Genomic DNA, 17,315 nt, shown 5'->3' with positions numbered 1-17,315 from the left:
TACTGTCTGGCCATGATGTCCACCTTTCCTGGGAGTCCTTTACTGATATGCTGGAGTCTTGGGCTGAGCTGGAGGAATGATGTGTTCTGATAGAGAAAACATTCCTCTGGGAGCATTTTGGATGGGGGGCAGGGTTTAACTTTTTTTTTTTTAAATCTGGTGGTGGAGAATCCATTAACAGAGAAAGGTGGAGCAGTATAGAGATCAAGGGGAGCAGATGACACATAGCCCACCTCCATCATGAAGAATAATTTGGTGGAGAATTTTGGGGCTTTCTCTGTCCTTTCATAGAAGTCCAACACAACAGAGTAGTTGGGTTGAACACTGTGGCTTCTATGCTTCTCTTGTTAATGGAGTTGGGCAAAACTCGGAGAACAGTCTAGGTTGGAAGGAATCGGTAGTCAAAAGTTGAGGCAACGTGGCATGCTCATAACTGGTTTCATACCTTTGATTCTTGAATGCAGCCAGCAACAGTCCCTAAGGCTACTAACGCTGCACTGAGGAGTGTTTATCCCGTGCCCAGCCCTGCATGTTGTCTCTCAAGAGCTGAGTGTGGCTGCAGGAGTCACAGTGGTGGGAGAGGCTATGAAGAGCTAAAAAGGGCTAATGCAAGTGTTTTCCATGTTTTTCCCCATACCTACCAGCAAGATGCAGTATAAGTGGTATGATTTGCTTTCTTCAGAAGCCAAGTTTTAACTCTATGTGTATGGGGGTTTTAGGCTATTTATTGAAAGAAATCTACTTTATCTTACCCTCCCCCTTCTTGAGTGTGTGCATATATATATATATATATGTATTTTTAAATAACTTGGTCAATAAAAGCAAGGTCAGCTTTTGATGTCTTTCAATTTCTGCTCCAGATGTGTTAACATAATAACGCAATGTTCACTTTAAAGCATTCCTGAAGAAAGTTAAAGCCCACTCAAAATACTAATTTTTTTTTTTTTTTTTAAATTAAAATGTTGGGCTTAATTCATTCTGCACAAATTCTCAAAATGTCCTAGCAGGAATTGGAAACATGCATTTAAAAAAAAAAAAAAAAGTGGGGGAGGGGGGAAGTTGCATAGGCAACTACAACTTTGTATTGGCCACTCTGCCATTAATGCTTCTGCTAAATACTGTATCCAGTGTGCCTTTATCTATAAACTTACCTTTTAGGACATGTAAGCACAGTCAGCAGCATCCTTCAGTTTTGTGAAGTCAGTCACTTGTGTGTTTTGGGTTTATTTTATGTTTTTAAAGCTGGTGCTGAAGCCTAGGAGGTTGTTCTTTCAAGGAATTAAAGTTCAGACTTTTTTTTTTTTTTTTTTTTTTAAAAAACAAACCTAAAGATGGATTCTCTAGTATGACAGCTACAGGAATCATAAGCCTGCTTTCCTTAATGCTGCAGAATTCCCAGGGCTATTCCCCCTCCCACACACACATGCTGTGGGCTCAGATCTTTGGATCAGTGGTAAGCTCATGTGCCATGAGAACGTATGTATGATTTGGCTAAGTATTTCTTGCTCTAACAAATAAGAAATATTAGACCAATTTCTTATTGCATAAGGCCCTAGCAAGTGGAAGGAAGTTGCTTACTAAATTCTGTTCTCTAGATGATGCTTTGACATCTTTGTTGCTAACAGTATTTTAGGGTTTTTTTTGTTGTTGTTTTGAAAGTTGAATATAGTTTAAATTTTTGAGCTGCTTCTAATTCTACTAGTTTGATTCTTCCACCTCCTTGTAAGAAGTCATTCCTCTTACATAAGATCAGGTTTGCTCTTAATAGCAAACTTGCACAGAAGTTGAAAATAATAGTTTCTGGCTCTGTGAATTTGTGATATCACATGTTTGTGTCACTTGGCCAAGCATGATTTTGTGAGAAATTTAGGAGAGACTGTAGCAAGCCTTGTATCTTGATTCAGTGTAATTTTTATTTCTAGAACTGTTGCTTTCTTGCAGAATGTCAGGTCATACCTGGAATGAAAGGGTCAGAAAACTAGCTGTTAAGGTGGAAAGACAATGGTAGAATTCTGATGCTAGCCTTCTAGTTTGGGTTATGGTGGGTTTGAAGCAGGTTCTCAGTCCTCATGTTTACTTCCACACACAGTTTTCCTTCATGTACAGAAAGAGTGCTGGCAGCTCCTTTGTGAAGTAGGGTTGGGGATATTCCAAACAGTCTCATCTGCACTGAAAAGCAGAGGAGACCAGATACAGCTTGTCGGGTATGGCTCAGAGTCCACTGAAAATAAAGAATAAATTCAGTTTGGCACTGATAAGGTACTGCCTCTCTTTGAAAGCAGACAGTGTGCTGATACTTACAGTGCCTCATAGCCTTGATGTGAGCACTGGATTTTCATTTGCATCTTGGTTTTACCTTTATACATGGTGATACATGCACAAGCAGAGATTGTCCAGCTATGTAAAAGGACTGCCTTTTTTTGCATTTTAAGTAAGGACTATATTTTGGAAAAAAACTTCGTTACTGTTACTGCCTGAGGCATTAAATAGGTTCACTGCTCAACTTCAGTACTCAGCGCAGTGTATGCGCAGCATGAAACTGCCACGCTGTGAACAGGTCATTGGCTTGTGTTTTTAATTTTCTTAACCAAAATGCCACTGCAGTACGAAACAAGATTTACCTGGGCAAATCTGCTGAGATGCACATCCAGATTCTGTGTCCTGTGGTTCAACCTTTCATTTTAACTGAGTAGATTGGTGAGAAATTCAGGTAAAATGTCAACAGTCTAATTGAAGAGGATTGTTTACTTGGGGAGGGGAAAAAAGGTTATTCTGGTTTCATGTGTAAGAATACATTTTCAACTGCGTCCTTTTAGGTAAACAGAGTCTTAGCAGTATCCCTCTGTCAGATGCATCAGATACAGGTACTGTTCAAGCATCTGTTTTGTGCTGTCAGCTGTGTTTGCTTATACAATGCTGATTTTCCTTTTCTTTCTTGGTCTCTTATGGGCAAACAGAAGTGTGCACATATGCAAGGAACTTAAAAGTGTGTGAACTTAATAGAGAGTGAGTGCATGTGTGTCTTCTCTATGCTGAATTTAAACTTTCCTTAGACAGTTCTGATGTTCATGAAATAATTGACTACTTAGGCAAATGTCCTATTCCCATTTTAAGCCTCAAGTGAAATAGTTTTGCCCCTCAATATACTGATAATGGGCTGTAGTTATCTGGAGCTTTGGGATGGTGGTAATAAAATGACAGCTACTTTAGGCTTCTGAGCCATTTATGTGAGGTTTGAGAGAGGTAAACATTCCTCTAGAAGAAGGGAAATGGGATAGAGGTGAGTTAGGTTTCTTAACATCAGCTATTGCTTATCATTGATCCCTAACTAGAATGCTAATCCCGTACTTCTGCAGCGAAGGAGAACCCATTTCACATACCTTTTAGGTCCTGAACTCCCCAAGGCAAGGGAGGGAACCTTAAAGCTTAGAAATAAAATTTTAAAAAGGAGGGAGAAAAGCCAAATCATTTTTAATTTTGCACAGGCTACGAATCAAGTACAGATGAGCCACACACCAGTAGTTTGTCTCTGTATGGAAGCACTTCTCCCTGTGGGTGGATGGGTGAGCTGTTACAGAATTTATATTAGGAATCTGTTTCTAGAAAATGTTATTTATTGCAAATGATAATGTATTGTAACTGGAAACATTTCTGAGCTGAAATTACTACATTTATGTAACTACTAATAAAGTTTTGTCTTTCCTTCTAGGAACTTGTCAGGTACTCTTTTAGACATGGTGTTCTTTATTGGACTCAACACTCAGGTCAGGCTAATAGAGATGTTTTGTATACCATAGCTTATGTCTGTACTCAAACATAAAAGCAGTGCAATATCTGATCCCTTCCCTTTTTACTGACAAAAGCAAAACAGTATCTTTTTTCAGAGGTAGCGTAATTCAGTACATGAGAGAGCAGGAAAAAAAAAATTACTGCCGTTTACAGTAAGAGTTTTCATGTGGTGCTTGTCCTTACTTGGTTTAATTGGCTGTGTGTAAATATTCACCAGCTGTCATGCCAAGTGTGGTGATTTCACAAGTTTTGTGGCTTAGTCTATAGCAAATCCAGTACTTGAGTGTTTGTAAGTACAATGGCTGCTTTGCAGTAATCAGAGATACTAGTGTGCAGTATAACCCAATACACTCCTGTTAGCTAGGGGTGGATTATGCTGCCTGCTTCTGAACTGGAAAAGAAAAACCCATACATCAGAGTGCGTGTAAAGTTTGTGCTAAATCATGATGATAAAAGGTACTATGAGACACAAGTGTCTTTCTATAAGGAAAAAAACATCCACCATAAAAGCAACTGTAAGTGTATTTGGATACATGGTGCCACAGTCTGCATGGTACCTCTTACATTCATACTCGACTCCTACCAGGGAATATTGCCTGCTGAATGAGCTGCCAAGATACATAGTGTCCTTTATGGAAGAATGGAATCTGCCCATTTCTTACTGCACTTTGCTAACAGCAGTAGCCTCCCCGCTCCCTCGGAGAAGGCTGATGCAAGCCTCCTGACTGGTGCAACAGAAGATAATCAGTAGTGATTCCTGAACAACTTCAGCCAGTTGTGCTAAGCTAGCTTTAGCATTCACTGATAAAATGAATAAACCACCAACTTCTCGTGTCTTGGAAGCTCCTAGGCAGAGAGTTTTGACATTGAAAACACTTCAAACAAGTGCTAAAATTTACCTTAGAGCTTCTGAACGCCATACTTAAAGCTTCTCCTTTCAGATAGTTCAGCCCTTGAATAAGCAGTAGGGCTAGGACAAAGGGCATGACCAGTTACACTTAGGACTCCGCCAGTTACAGCGAGACAGTTATTTCAATGCCAAGTCAAAGCGTGGAGCTTCTTTTACTTACAGGATTGCCCAGCTCCCAACATGTGCCTGCCTGATTTGGAACAGTAAACACTATTTTACTCTGTTTAAACTGCTGTTTATCTTCTGTGACTTAATCTTGAAAGCACAATTAATTATAAAAGCATAAAATACATCTAAAAACACCAGTGTCTGGGAATGGACAGGCTGCAGAACACTAGCCTGCTGAAACATTTCCTTGATCCTGGTGACAAGAGATAACAAAGTGCAATCTGCCAACTACTGTAAACAAAATTTAAGTACTAGATATTGGTCGGGCTTGACATACTTCTCAGTAAGACTGTCTGTCTTCACTGGTATTGGATCGGTGTTACCAGCAGCAAGAGCCTCCTTCACTTACTCTGAGCACCCAAGGTAACTTTGCCAGCCTAGCATACCAATGGACAAGCATTGCCTAGAGTGACTTGCCAAAAAAAACTTGTGCACTGTGGTTGGAGATAACCTCTGCCTATTTAAGCTGAAAAAAAAAAAAGTTAATATCTAGTAGAACAGGTAAACATAGTTTCTTAAGAGTTTATTACTCTTACAGAGAGGACGGGGGGGGGTGTGTGTGTGTCAAACACAACAGCTGTTTAAAAGGTAATGTAAGAAAATAAAATGGAAATTGGCCATGATTAAGTTGGGTTCAAAATCAGAAGACAGTTTTGGAGGCTTCAAAACTGTATTAAATAAATGGAAATAAAAAAGCTTCCAAAAATCTATTTTAAATCTTAATAAATGAAGTAAAGCATTATGCAGGTAGTCATATCCTGAAAGCAGGGAAAGGCACTGATCCACAAAGCCTGTAACTTGTAGTAAAACGTTTGATTCAGCATAAACAACTTGCATACAAAATGACTGATGGCATATTAGTATGTTGAAGTAGTCTCATCTATTTGATTTAGATTCAAAGGACTGTAATTGGGGAAACCAAAATCTCAACACCTCATGAACGTGTGGATGCAAAGAAGTGTCTTCTTTTCCAGTGCTAAGGCTGGCAGAACAAAAAATTCCATGTACATCTGAGAGACTGAACTTAATGTGGCTGCTGTCAGTTTGTCAATTCAACATTGCGTAAGGTAATAAACCACAAAATCCAGTGCTTTCACAGAAGTTATTTATTAACTGAAAACATTTTTCCATCACAGTTTTAATATCCAGAAATTGCTAAACTATCACAAGTGTCATCAACATAACTGAGGTGTAAGAATTCAAGTATATCTTTTGTTGAAGAATCACAGCTTTTTCTATGAAGACAACATTAAGATTATTCTGTGCTTAATGGATATAGACCTTACTGACACAAGGATACTATGCTGGAATCCAACCACAATCCAATCTAGACAAAGGTATTTTTAAAGTTTATTACATACCCTATCTTTAATTATGGTTTGTGTTTGTTATCGGGCATCGTAAAAGGTATTATTTGCTAGGAAAAAAGGTAAACATCTACTCATTAACTGCTATTCTCGGAAAAGACATAAAGGTTTTTAAATGCACCAATGCATCAGATGAATAACTTTCCAATAAATAGAGCAGTGGGTTAAAGAATTTGTTCTCCAGCTGCACCGTCCCAAGAAGTATACCCACATTCAAGACGGTGCTGCCGCACAGCAGTAAATGAGAGAACTTCATACTGCAGTTCACAGCCAGACATATTTTAAGCCTGTGCAGTTTCAGTGGCTTATACTCTACCTGTCTTTAAGTGTGCCTGCATCACTGTGGTGTGGTACCACCAAGTTACGACCTTCTTCTACCTAGTTCCTCTTTCTAATAAGAAATAAACATGTATTGGCAGCCAAGGCTGGCAAACAGCTTCCTCTTCCACAACACTGTATTCCCCAAATTCAGGCAGCCTGTGCACTCAATAGTGTAAGCTTCGAAGTTGGCTAGAAGGTTTCTTGCTGCTAGTGTAGAAATAGGCCATCCTTTTTTTTGTTCTTGCCAACAAGCACATATGCTGCAACTGATAACAGTATTAAGTCCTCACTATCTTAAATATGCATTTTAGGTGCATTGGAAATTACTGGAAGGGCAGTAAGCATCCTTTAACTGCCCTTTGGTTGGCATGATGCACGCTCTACGGACAGATAGTGTGCTCCAGACCCACCTGGTCTCAAGCATCACACAAATATAACCATAAAAAATATGTGGAAATAATAAGTAGCAGTCAATGCTACCTTATGTGTGCTTTAAAAAAAACCCATGAAACTCAGTTCCAGCTTGCTTCCCCCCTCCCCATCCCACCCCAGTCTGTCTTGTGTTACCTGGTACCTCCTTGCCTGATTCGATAAAATATTTTAAAATATCCCGTTTCACAGGGTACATTCATTAGTGTACAGGAAGAAGAGCTCTGTTCCCTTCTTTTATTTATTTTTAATAATTAATGAGTAAAGCCCCACTAAATAAAGTTAACAAACACAGGAAACAAAATTTATTTCCCTTAGCCTCTGCAGTGCTGATTCATTTGCCAAATAAACAGTGCACATGTTTAAAGTGCTTCTTTTGACTGCCATTAAAATAACGTTTAAACAGCATTGTTTATTTTGTATTAAGGAAGCTTTACATCATCTTTTGAAGATGACAAAATAGTGAGGTGATGTGTAGAAGTCTCACCTCTAATCACTTCTATTTAAATCTTTATTAGGTCACAAGTTAGCCAAGTTCAAAGGTGTTTAAACCTTCCTCCCTAATGGACATTCACCTGTGTAACCACACATGCAATTCAAGGCACAAAGCCCGTAGAAACGGAACCATCTATCTGCTCATGTTCTTTGGAGGTGGTGAGTAATGTTCTTTTAGACACTGAGCGACATTTACATCAGTGACTGTACTTCTACCCAAGAAGAGTCACAATCTGTTTATGGAAGGGAGTTTATCTATATTATCATGTCACCACTTGTGCTTCCTTCACACAGCCCTTATAGCGGCCCCTTATAATTCTGCACGTTATTCCTGCAAGTAAGCATCCCATCTTCCTCCTGCTACTCACTAAGCCAGCAGCTCCTTGTCCTGGACTGTCCTGTTCCCAGGACCGCTCTTACAGCTTTTTGCTCAGAAGACCAAAGCTGTACAGGTGGCAGCTCTGCAGCCAGCATTAACATGCACTGAAATAGCTGCCCGTTTGCGTACACGGATGCCTAGCTGTAGCTAAAAGCAACTCCTCACCTTTCATAAGCATCAGATTCTCCCACAATTAAAAAAAAAAAAAAAAAAGACACACCTGCTTCTAAAAGAAGGTCACATCATAACCACATTAGAAAATGTGAGTATTTACACAAAATTCTAAAGGGAGACTGCCATCCCCAAAGCCTCCCACATCCACGCTGAAACATTGGAGGCAGTAGAAAATGGTCATCTGGTTTCCCCTTGCTATAGGTTATGATCTGTTTTCGTTATGCGCAAGTCTCCCAAGTCCTCCCAGTTACACAGGGGTAATCCAAGAATAATAAATGTGCGTTATTCCCTACTCCTTACTAAAGATGATGGACATTGTGATAACACTGCTGAAAAATTGAATGTATAAAGAAAGCACATGTAAAAATGTATGGCAGCACAGAATACTGTAAATATCTCTACACATACAGAACAGGGTTGCTTAGTTTTAAAGAAGGTAAAAGATTCATTCATACATATTTCTGGTTCAAGAAGCTTATTAAAACTACAGTGCACTCTTCCAGGCTGTTGGGATTGTGCTTTTTGAAGATTTTTATAGGCCTCCAAAGCAAACATATTTTATTTCTAAGTATTCATCGATGCCATATTTTGAACCTTCTCGCCCTAAGCCAGACTGTTTTACCCCACCAAAAGGACTCTCCACTGAGGAGACTATGCCTTCATTAACACCAACCATTCCAACTTCCAGCTGTTCTGCGACTCTCCAGATCTGAGCTGGATCTTGGGAGTAGAAATACCCTGCCGTGCACACAGATACAGGAATGAAAATTAAAATCGGGAAGAACAATTGCAGAAGACTGTGAAAAAGAGACTTGCTGACATTAAAAATCATGACCCCATTAACACTTAAGCTCATAAACCCACAGAAATACATTTATCTGACAGAGAGGCATACCTGCTAAACCCACATCAGCTGCATTTGCTATAGCAATAGCTTCTGCTTCAGTCTCAAATCTGTCAATATAAAGAGAAAATATACAAATGAGGCCTGTAGCTCATTTACCGTCTTGCTGACTTACTGAGAAGAAACAGCCTTATCAGAAATAAAAAAGTCAAGATACAGTTTTTTTCCAAAAGTGTAGTTTAAATATCTAATTTAATTTTCACTTTGAAACAATGGAGGAGTTTTTACCACTTAACTCTTAATTTAAACTACAGTTAAGTAGTTAAGATTGCTTTTATCCTTCCTAGATACTGGTAGCTAAAACATTTATTTTACATGGGTTAGCCCACCAATTTCCCCAACTTCACAAGCACTCTCAACTATGAGAGAGAACTGTTTTTCCATCACATCCAACTGCTCTGGATGGAGGCAGGGAAGGTTTCAGGGAGAAGAGAGAGCTCTAAGTCATCCTCTGTCAGAAAAACTTAGGACTAGCAAATCACATGACAAACTGCAAAGTCCTGCCTCCTGCTTCATACCACAGATCATGAAGTTGACGAAGGTTTTGCTGCTATCTACCCTTGCTTACCTGCTGATACAATTTAAAAGAAAATAATTTTCAAAAAGTTGCAGAGATGCTAAAATTGGGTCAAGAGAAACAAACGAACCACATATCCAAAGTAAGTCTTCACATGTGCACCCCAGTCTTCTTACAAGAAGATCGTGCAGAAATACCTTTTGGCAAACTGTCATTCGAATCGTACTTATTCAAAATAATCTTTCATTGATTTTTTTAATTGCTATTTTTAATCTGGAAAGTGAATAATCTTACTTGATAACTGGTGCTAAAGGGCCAAATGTCTCCTCTTGGGTACAAAGCATTTTTGTTGTAACATTACTTAGTAATGTTGGCTCAAAGAAATTCTTCCCCAAGCTGTGTCGTTTCCCTCCAGTCACAATAGATGCTCCTTGAGAAACTGCATCATTAATGTGTCTCTCTACCTGCGGCATGCAAAACAAAAATCTCAGTGTCAGCCTTTAGGAATGAACAATAGTATATTTTCCACTGAAGAAATAATACTCTCCAGTATTAAACAGAAGATTTTGGAGAGAGGTTTATACTTTGCAGAAGACCATTTGCAATATTATTTAAAATTTCTCTTGAATTTTTATTTCTCTCAGTCTGACATAATTTCAGAGGGATGAATTATGAGTATGGCCCCAGTCAAGATGGTACTGGCAAGAACATTTTCCACCCCCTACATCTACAATTCATCCAAAGACAAGAAAGTAATGAGAAAACTGAAGTAGCAGTCTCCACCTAGAATACCGTCCTTTGAAATTACAGAAGGGCAGTTAAGTGACTCTATACAGCGCTTGCTTATTTGTACATAGAGATGTATATGATACACACACACACCCACTATACTTTTGTGATGCACAAAGGGAAGGCATGAAGGAAACAAATTAAAGTACTGCATCCTTTGTCTCCCAAATAACTCTTGACTTTTCATATTCTATTATTTTATAAACAGAAAGAATCTGGCAGCATTCAAGTATAATGGGATTCAAACCAAGCCTGCATATAACTGAGCCATAGCATTTTAGAAAGTACGAACCACATAATTTAATAATCTTTAACTTTAGCAAGGGTGAAATACTATAGAAAATGTGACTTACTGTGATTAAAAAAAAAATAAAAATTTCCTGGAGTCACAAGTCATCCAAAACAGAAGACCCAAACCATGCATGTGAGGTTTCAAGGGATGACAACATCCAGAGCTCTGGTATTTTTAACCTTAATGTATTATTCTGCTTAGCTTTTGCCAAACAGAGGCACTGTTCTTCAAACTAAGTTGTCATTTACAGTGCTTCGGACGTGCAGGATCGCCACAGAACTCTCACAGTGTATCCAATTTCAGTGTATGTTCTTGAGAACAGCTAAGAAGTAACCAATCAGGAGGAATCAGTTTCTCCTAAAGGAGGAATCCCTTTTTTCCCCTTAATGGAAATAAGGGAATCATACATTAAGTGGCCACATCCGTTTGTCTCTATTATACATGGACTTGGAGGACAGAACACACTTGCAGCCACACTGCAAATACATTCTAACAAAACAAGCGTAAAAAAAGTGAAATAGAAATCTAAAGTTACTTTATGGTTCATAAAAAGGAAATTAAGATGTCAAAAATGAAATCTTTTATTTATACCTTCTCCACTGCTTTTTCATTAATTAGTGGCCCTTGGGTAGTTTTTGCATCAAATCCACTTCCGACGTGTAGTTCTCTCTCTATAGCTTTAGCAAACTTTTCCACAAATATGTCATGGATTCCCTTTTGTACCAGGAAACGGTTTGTGCAAACACAGGTCTGAAAACAAACATGAAAAGGAAAAACAAACAGTAGATTATATTGTATTTAATCTATCCATGAATTCATTCTGGCCTTCCTGCCACAGCATCCAGCTACTGCAGTGATCTGTCCTCTGCCTCTTCTCCATCATCCTAAGCTGTTACCTAGCTTTGCCGTTTCTTTCATCACCCCTCTCACTTTAGAAATACAACTTCAACAAGCTGTTAGTACGCGTGTGAAATATGCCACACTGCCAAATTTAAGTCGCTTATGCCGGTAAAAGGTTTCGTGAGTTCTGTGGACTCTGATATATGGATCAACCAAGGTCCAGAAGCTGCAGGAAAGACCTTCTAATTAGGCTGCAGAATGCTGGACTGAGCAGCAGAACCTCAAATCACACTTGGTGGTGTGGGGTCTTCTTTTCTAACTAACTCCTTCATTAATTGAGTTTGAGTTTGCTTTTTTCCTATAATTTAAGTGCTTTCAGTGGCCTACTTATTTGTGCTACCCCTTTGCTCTGACTGCTTCCTATTTTGATTGCTACAGTTTCTCAAAAGTAACAGCTACTTTATCCTTCTGTGCAGCAGCAGAGGTGCTTTTCATGTTAGATCTTGTGCGGTCTGTGTCTGATCACTCAGTGGCCCTTGTCCACATGCCATTCTGTTTTGTTTCCTTTCTTTCTTCCCAAGATCAGTCTTATGTTTTCTTCTTGTGTTATTCAAGCAACATTTTCCCAACCAAATGACCTCCCAATCCCACCAAAAACTTGCTGCTTCTCCAAAGCTGGAGTTCGTCAACATCATGTTCACGTGTAGAGGTAATACTCATTAGGCTGGAACAGTCTCCACACAGCCCTGCTCAGCTGACTGTTCTGGAAAGTGATGCTCTTAAAAATTTTTTGACTCTAAGTAGAATATGTGTGAAGCAACGTACACTTGAATGCTGTCTTATCACTTTTTCTAAGCTACTCGTTATGGAAAAATCTACCCGTGAGGGCCTTAACAGATGTCAATCCCCTTAACTCCTGCTGGGTGCTTTCAGAACACAAAAAAAAGACTTGAATCGAACACACAATCTTACAGATGTTGTTATTCAGACTTGCTGATAACTGGCTTGAGTGCCCAGAGCCATGTGTGACTCCAGCACCTTTCTCTTCACAATGAAGTGTTCTAGGCTTTCCTTTTACATAAAATAGCTTTTTTTACAGCTTAAACTATATGTACAACGCTTCACTTTCCAGAAACAAGGACAAAAAGGTTACTCTTACCTGCCCTGAGTTTCTATACTTAGAAGCAAGGGCTCCTGCAACAGCACGGTCCACATTGGCGCTGTCAAACACTATAAAAGGAGCATGTCCTCCAAGCTCCATGGAAACTCGCTTCACAGTGCCAGCTGCATGTTTCAGCAATATCTGTAGGCAACAGAGGAGACACAGAAATTTGTACCTCTCCCAGATGTGAACTAGGGAACCACAGATGGAAGGCAGTGAAAAACTAACTCTGGCAGGGCATTAATCTGCATCTTCTCTATAATGCTAGACCATCTGTTTTCTCCTATAACAAAAACAAGGACTAATTTCCTTCATTAAAATCTTCAGAGATTAAATTCTGGCCAAGAAATAATGAAGAAAAGGCTTTTCATCAACTTCAGTTCAGGTCAGGCTTTTATACACTAATATTGTCACTCTTGTTTGCTTGTTCTTTTCTTTTTTCGTAATAAAAATCTTGACTACTCTTACAAAATTTTCCAAGATCCGACAGAATTTGGGATTAAGATTTGCCTTGATATCAGACTTTTTCTTCATTCTGCATACGGCCATCCCACAGAATTTTACCATCATCTAGCCATGCTCTGCAGTTTTATTGATTTCCTTAGAGATGGTGACGAGTAAGATTGCTTATTGACTAAGGTTGACAGGAGAGATGCAAGGGCCTCACTTCTCTTAACACTTTCTCTCAACTGCAGAAGCCATTCCTGAATAGTAACTTTGAAACTCAGTTTCAGTGTTCTTATTAGTACGTATGTTGTCACCCTATGATAGGAAACAAGAGCATCCTGTACAGAGCTGTTCATACTATAATTTAATAAAGGGCAATTATCCAGAAGTTGCACGCAGGCATCCTTCTGCGAAGTACTGATATTAAAGTAAACAGACAGTATCTCAAGAAGTACACAATTATTTGGACAATCTGTGTACAGTAGCCTGAAAAGAAGAAGGCTCTGTATAAAGGCACACACTTTCCCCCTACCTTTCCAGTATAACCACAGTAATCATCTTCAAGGATATTCTGTGCACTTACGTACCTTTCCTGTTGCTGTGGAGCCAGTAAAAGATATTTTGGCTACCAATGGATCAGTGCACAGAACTTCCCCTACAGCTGGTGTCTGTTGTCTGGAACAAGGAACAACATTATACACTCCGGCTGGAATTCCAGCCTGGTTTGCAAGCTGCAACAAAAGAAACACAGAATTTGCATTATCAGTACATTTTGTTTGAGGAATAGTCACTTAATGTTTGTTTATTGTTTTGAAGAAACCAGTCTGTACGTCAGTGGAAGCCAAAACGGCGCAGCACAACTCATAACAGATGCCATGGTGTCAAGAGAGCAGCTTCACTCCGGTTTAAGCTGGCTGTCATTCAAAGTCACCAAAGGAAAGATATAAAGTTGTTTTGTGTAGTTAATTGGCCAGGTCCTCTTTGAGGCTCTCGACCATATTAGAGGCAACTTTCAAAGATTCTTACTAAACTAAAACCTCTGGATCAATTCAGCCAACTTGTCCTTCCTTCATGTACGAAGTTGGCCAAAGTTATCTTCGAAGCCCACCTGACTCCCCATTTACAGCTTCAGTCCACTGCTAAGGTAAAGCTTGGCCTAAAAGCTCACCTCCCCAAGAGCTAACGCTGATAAAGGTGTGTCCTCTGCAGGTTTCACTACCACTGTACAGCCAGCTGCCAGAGCTGCACCAACCTTCCGGGTAATCATAGCGCTGGGGAAATTCCACTAGGATGAGAGAGAAAAGTGCAATCAATCAAACTTGTGAAAATTTTGCCTCCTGCTTTTGCAGAAATAGCTGACGTTTTCTGTAATTATGTGATAACCTGAACAGATCTGCGCGATGTGCTTTGTCCTAAGTGAACATTAAAAAGCAGCGCTGCCAATCCAGCAAGAAGCGAGTACAAGGCAGAAATGAAACTTTACAGGGGTGTTTCCTGGGCAGGAGGAGCCATAAGCCCCCATGCTGTGGACTAAGCTGAAAACCTTCATATGATTTGAAAAATCCAGCTATACTTACTGGGGTTATAATGGCTGCCACTCCTACTGGCTGCTTCAGCACCAGGATTCTCCGGTCTTTTGCGGACGCTGGAATGACATCACCGTAAACCCGACGAGCTTCCTCCGCAAACCACTCCAGAAACGAGGCGGAATACAGAATTTCGCCCTGTGCTTCTTTCAGAGGCTTCCCCTTTGATTAAATCAGATTGAAGATACACTGTAAGCGGCAGACTGAAGCGATATAAACAAATACAAGTCATTTCAGAGTTTCTGTTCTTTTCAGAGTACTTTATCATCCCCCCTCATGTACGCTGCAGTCTCCAAAAACGATCATGTGATTGCAGCAGCAATAGTGGTGTGGCTTCGATATACCGTCATTGTATAGTCAACATCTTGTATGTTGTGCCTGGATTCATACCTGCCCAAGGCAAGGAGCTGGAATAGCAAATGTAGCGTGTGCTTATTTACAAACTCCGCAGTTAGCCGCTATGACCACTCTGAAGGAGATGCAAATCATGGCAAAAACAGGCACAAGTTTAGGCCAGGGACGTTTGTTTTGGGGAGTATGACTTTGGACTACCTCCAGGTCTGATCCCATGGACTGAATGACCATTAGCAGCTGGGACACCAGAGAGGAGCTGCTGAAATATATTCTAGCATGGTGTTATCCGAAAGGACACCAGTCTGTGACGCAAACCAAAGCACAGGGGGTGACTCCAACCCGGAGACGTGCTTTAACAGTACTGCAACTTTTTCTGAGTCAATGAAACTGATAAAACACAAACGTTTCTGCCACGAAGACCGCGCTTAGGCTGAGGTATGCTTTTGCGCGCCATGAAGCACAATGCGGCTCCGGTTCCCGCTGGACCGTTAGGTACTATTGTCATCGAAATAATGGGTTGTATGTATGCCAGAAAGAGAAAAGCGTGAGACGTTATCCGCTGACCTAACAGGGCGATGCGAACGCACAGCGCGTCCGCTAGCCTCAACTTTTTTAAGTAACAAAAAAAGAGATGGCGGCTGACAGGTGAAACGCATACGGGGCGTTGCGGCGGCGGCGGCGCGCCCTTGGCTTCGGGGTCGGCGTGCCGGTGCCAGGCGGCCGGCGAGGCTGGACGCCGGCAGAGCCCGGCGGCCCGCCCGGAGGGGCAGCCGGCACCGCGCCGCTGCCCGGCAGAGCGGGCCCCGCCGCCGCACTCACGTTCTCGGCCGTGACGATCGCCGCCAGCTCCTCCTTGTTCTCCACCATCAGCTCGTACCATCTGCGGAGGCGCACGCTCCTCTCCTGGGAAGAGAGAAGGCTGCCGTGGCCGCCGCCCGCAGGGAGGGCCCGGCGCCTGGGCGAGCTTCGCCGAGGGGGAAGCCGAGCCCCGGCAGACCCCCGGGGCGCGCCCGCAAGCCCGCCGGAGGACGGGCGGCCCCGGCCGGACGGGACCTCCCGGCCCGGGGCGCCCTCGCCGCTCAGGCGGGCGCCATCTTCCGCGGCCGCTCACCTTGGCGGGGAGGCGGCCCCAGGCGGCGCCGGCTTCGTGCGCGGCCCGTACGGCCGCCCGCGCCTCGGCCGCCCCGCAGTCGGCCACCCGGCCCAGCTCCTCGCCGCTGGCCGGGTCCAGCACGGGGAAAGCGGCGGGCGTCTCCACCCAGCGGCCGCCCACCAGGCCGCCCCGGCGCACCAGGGCGGCGGGCAGCGCCCAGCTGCCGCGCCGCGCCGCTGCCGGACCCGGGGGCGGCGAGGGGCGAAGCAGGAGGCGGCGGCGGGCGGCGGCGGCCCGCCGCGGCAGGAGGCTCGCCATGGCCGCGCACCGGCGACAGGCGGCGGGGCCCGGGCCGAGCTCCCCCGCGCCGCCCCGGAGGAGGAGCTGCGGAGGGGCCGGGCCAGAAGCGGCGGCTCGCCGGGGCGCGGGGAGGGCGGGCAGCCGGGCGGAGGGGCTCGGTCTGCCCCTGCAGGGGCGGGGGGAGCCCGGTCGGTGGCTTCTGCTTTCCCCAGCCGCAGCGAGACCCCCCTCCCGAGGGAGAGGGGGGACGTGGGCTTGGTGGCTTGGCTCCGGGCGCGCCGGCCCGCGGGAGGCGGTGGTCGCACTGGGCCGGCGGCCCTCGCCCCCGGGTCCCGGGGCGGCTGCGGTCGGCGCCCGGCCGGCGGGGCCCTGCGCGGCCCCTGCCCGGCGCCCGGCCCCTGCCCGGCGCCCGGCCTCCGCAGTCGGGCAGAAGCTGGCAGCGGTGCCTGCGGCGGGAGGGCTCCCGTGCTTTCCCCCAGCGTGTCAGCCGGCCTCTCCGTCGGGGTCGTAAAGACCCAAACGTACGTGTGCAGCGTCGGCCCGGCTCACCGAAGCCTATGAATTCGCATTGCCCCCAGCGCAGGAGCTAGTGTGTTTCTACTAATACTGCTTTGGCAATTGGCTTTAATTCTTAGTGAAATCCGACGTAGCTGTGGTAAGGCAGGTGCACCATGAGCTGGACGAACTGTGGGAGGACGCTCTCCTCTGCCGCGCTTTTGTATGTTAACGTACACATCACTGCGCAGTGATGGCAGTACGCTGCCCAGACCCCAGGGATACTACACAATGCAAGAGGGGAGAACACCTATAGGTTATGTCTTTTTTTATAAATTACTTTATTTGTGGTAAAGAAAGCGTTGGTGTAAAATAGCCGTTCAAATACGGCAGTCGTTTACTTGCTGTGTCAGCAATATGTCTGAAAGAAAAGGCATGCTCCGTAACCTACATTTCAAAGGTCACAGTGCTACTGCTCCAGCCTTCTGAAAATCACAGTTCGAG

The 17,315-nt window shown here is 43.2% G+C and overlaps 1 protein-coding gene across 1 annotated transcript; it reads right to left on the bottom strand.

The window, feature by feature from the left end:
* Positions 1-7,091: 7,091 nt before the first annotated feature.
* On the bottom strand, positions 7,092-16,349 carry ALDH5A1 (aldehyde dehydrogenase 5 family member A1). Its single transcript, XM_082325554.1, has 10 exons — positions 16,035-16,349; positions 15,743-15,826; positions 14,561-14,731; positions 14,152-14,268; positions 13,571-13,714; positions 12,534-12,677; positions 11,126-11,284; positions 9,748-9,917; positions 8,928-8,986; positions 7,092-8,770 (listed from the first exon to the last, which is right to left on the bottom strand). Exons 1-10 carry the CDS (start codon positions 16,332-16,334, stop codon positions 8,565-8,567), a joined length of 1,554 nt encoding a protein of 517 aa, XP_082181680.1. The 5' UTR covers positions 16,335-16,349; the 3' UTR covers positions 7,092-8,564.
* Between the last annotated feature and the right edge of the window lie 966 nt (positions 16,350-17,315).

Source organism: Platalea leucorodia (assembly GCF_965183815.1).
Source record: "Platalea leucorodia genome assembly, chromosome: 1".
NCBI lineage: Eukaryota > Metazoa > Chordata > Aves > Pelecaniformes > Threskiornithidae > Platalea > Platalea leucorodia.
This window is presented reverse-complemented; position numbering and strand designations above follow the sequence as displayed.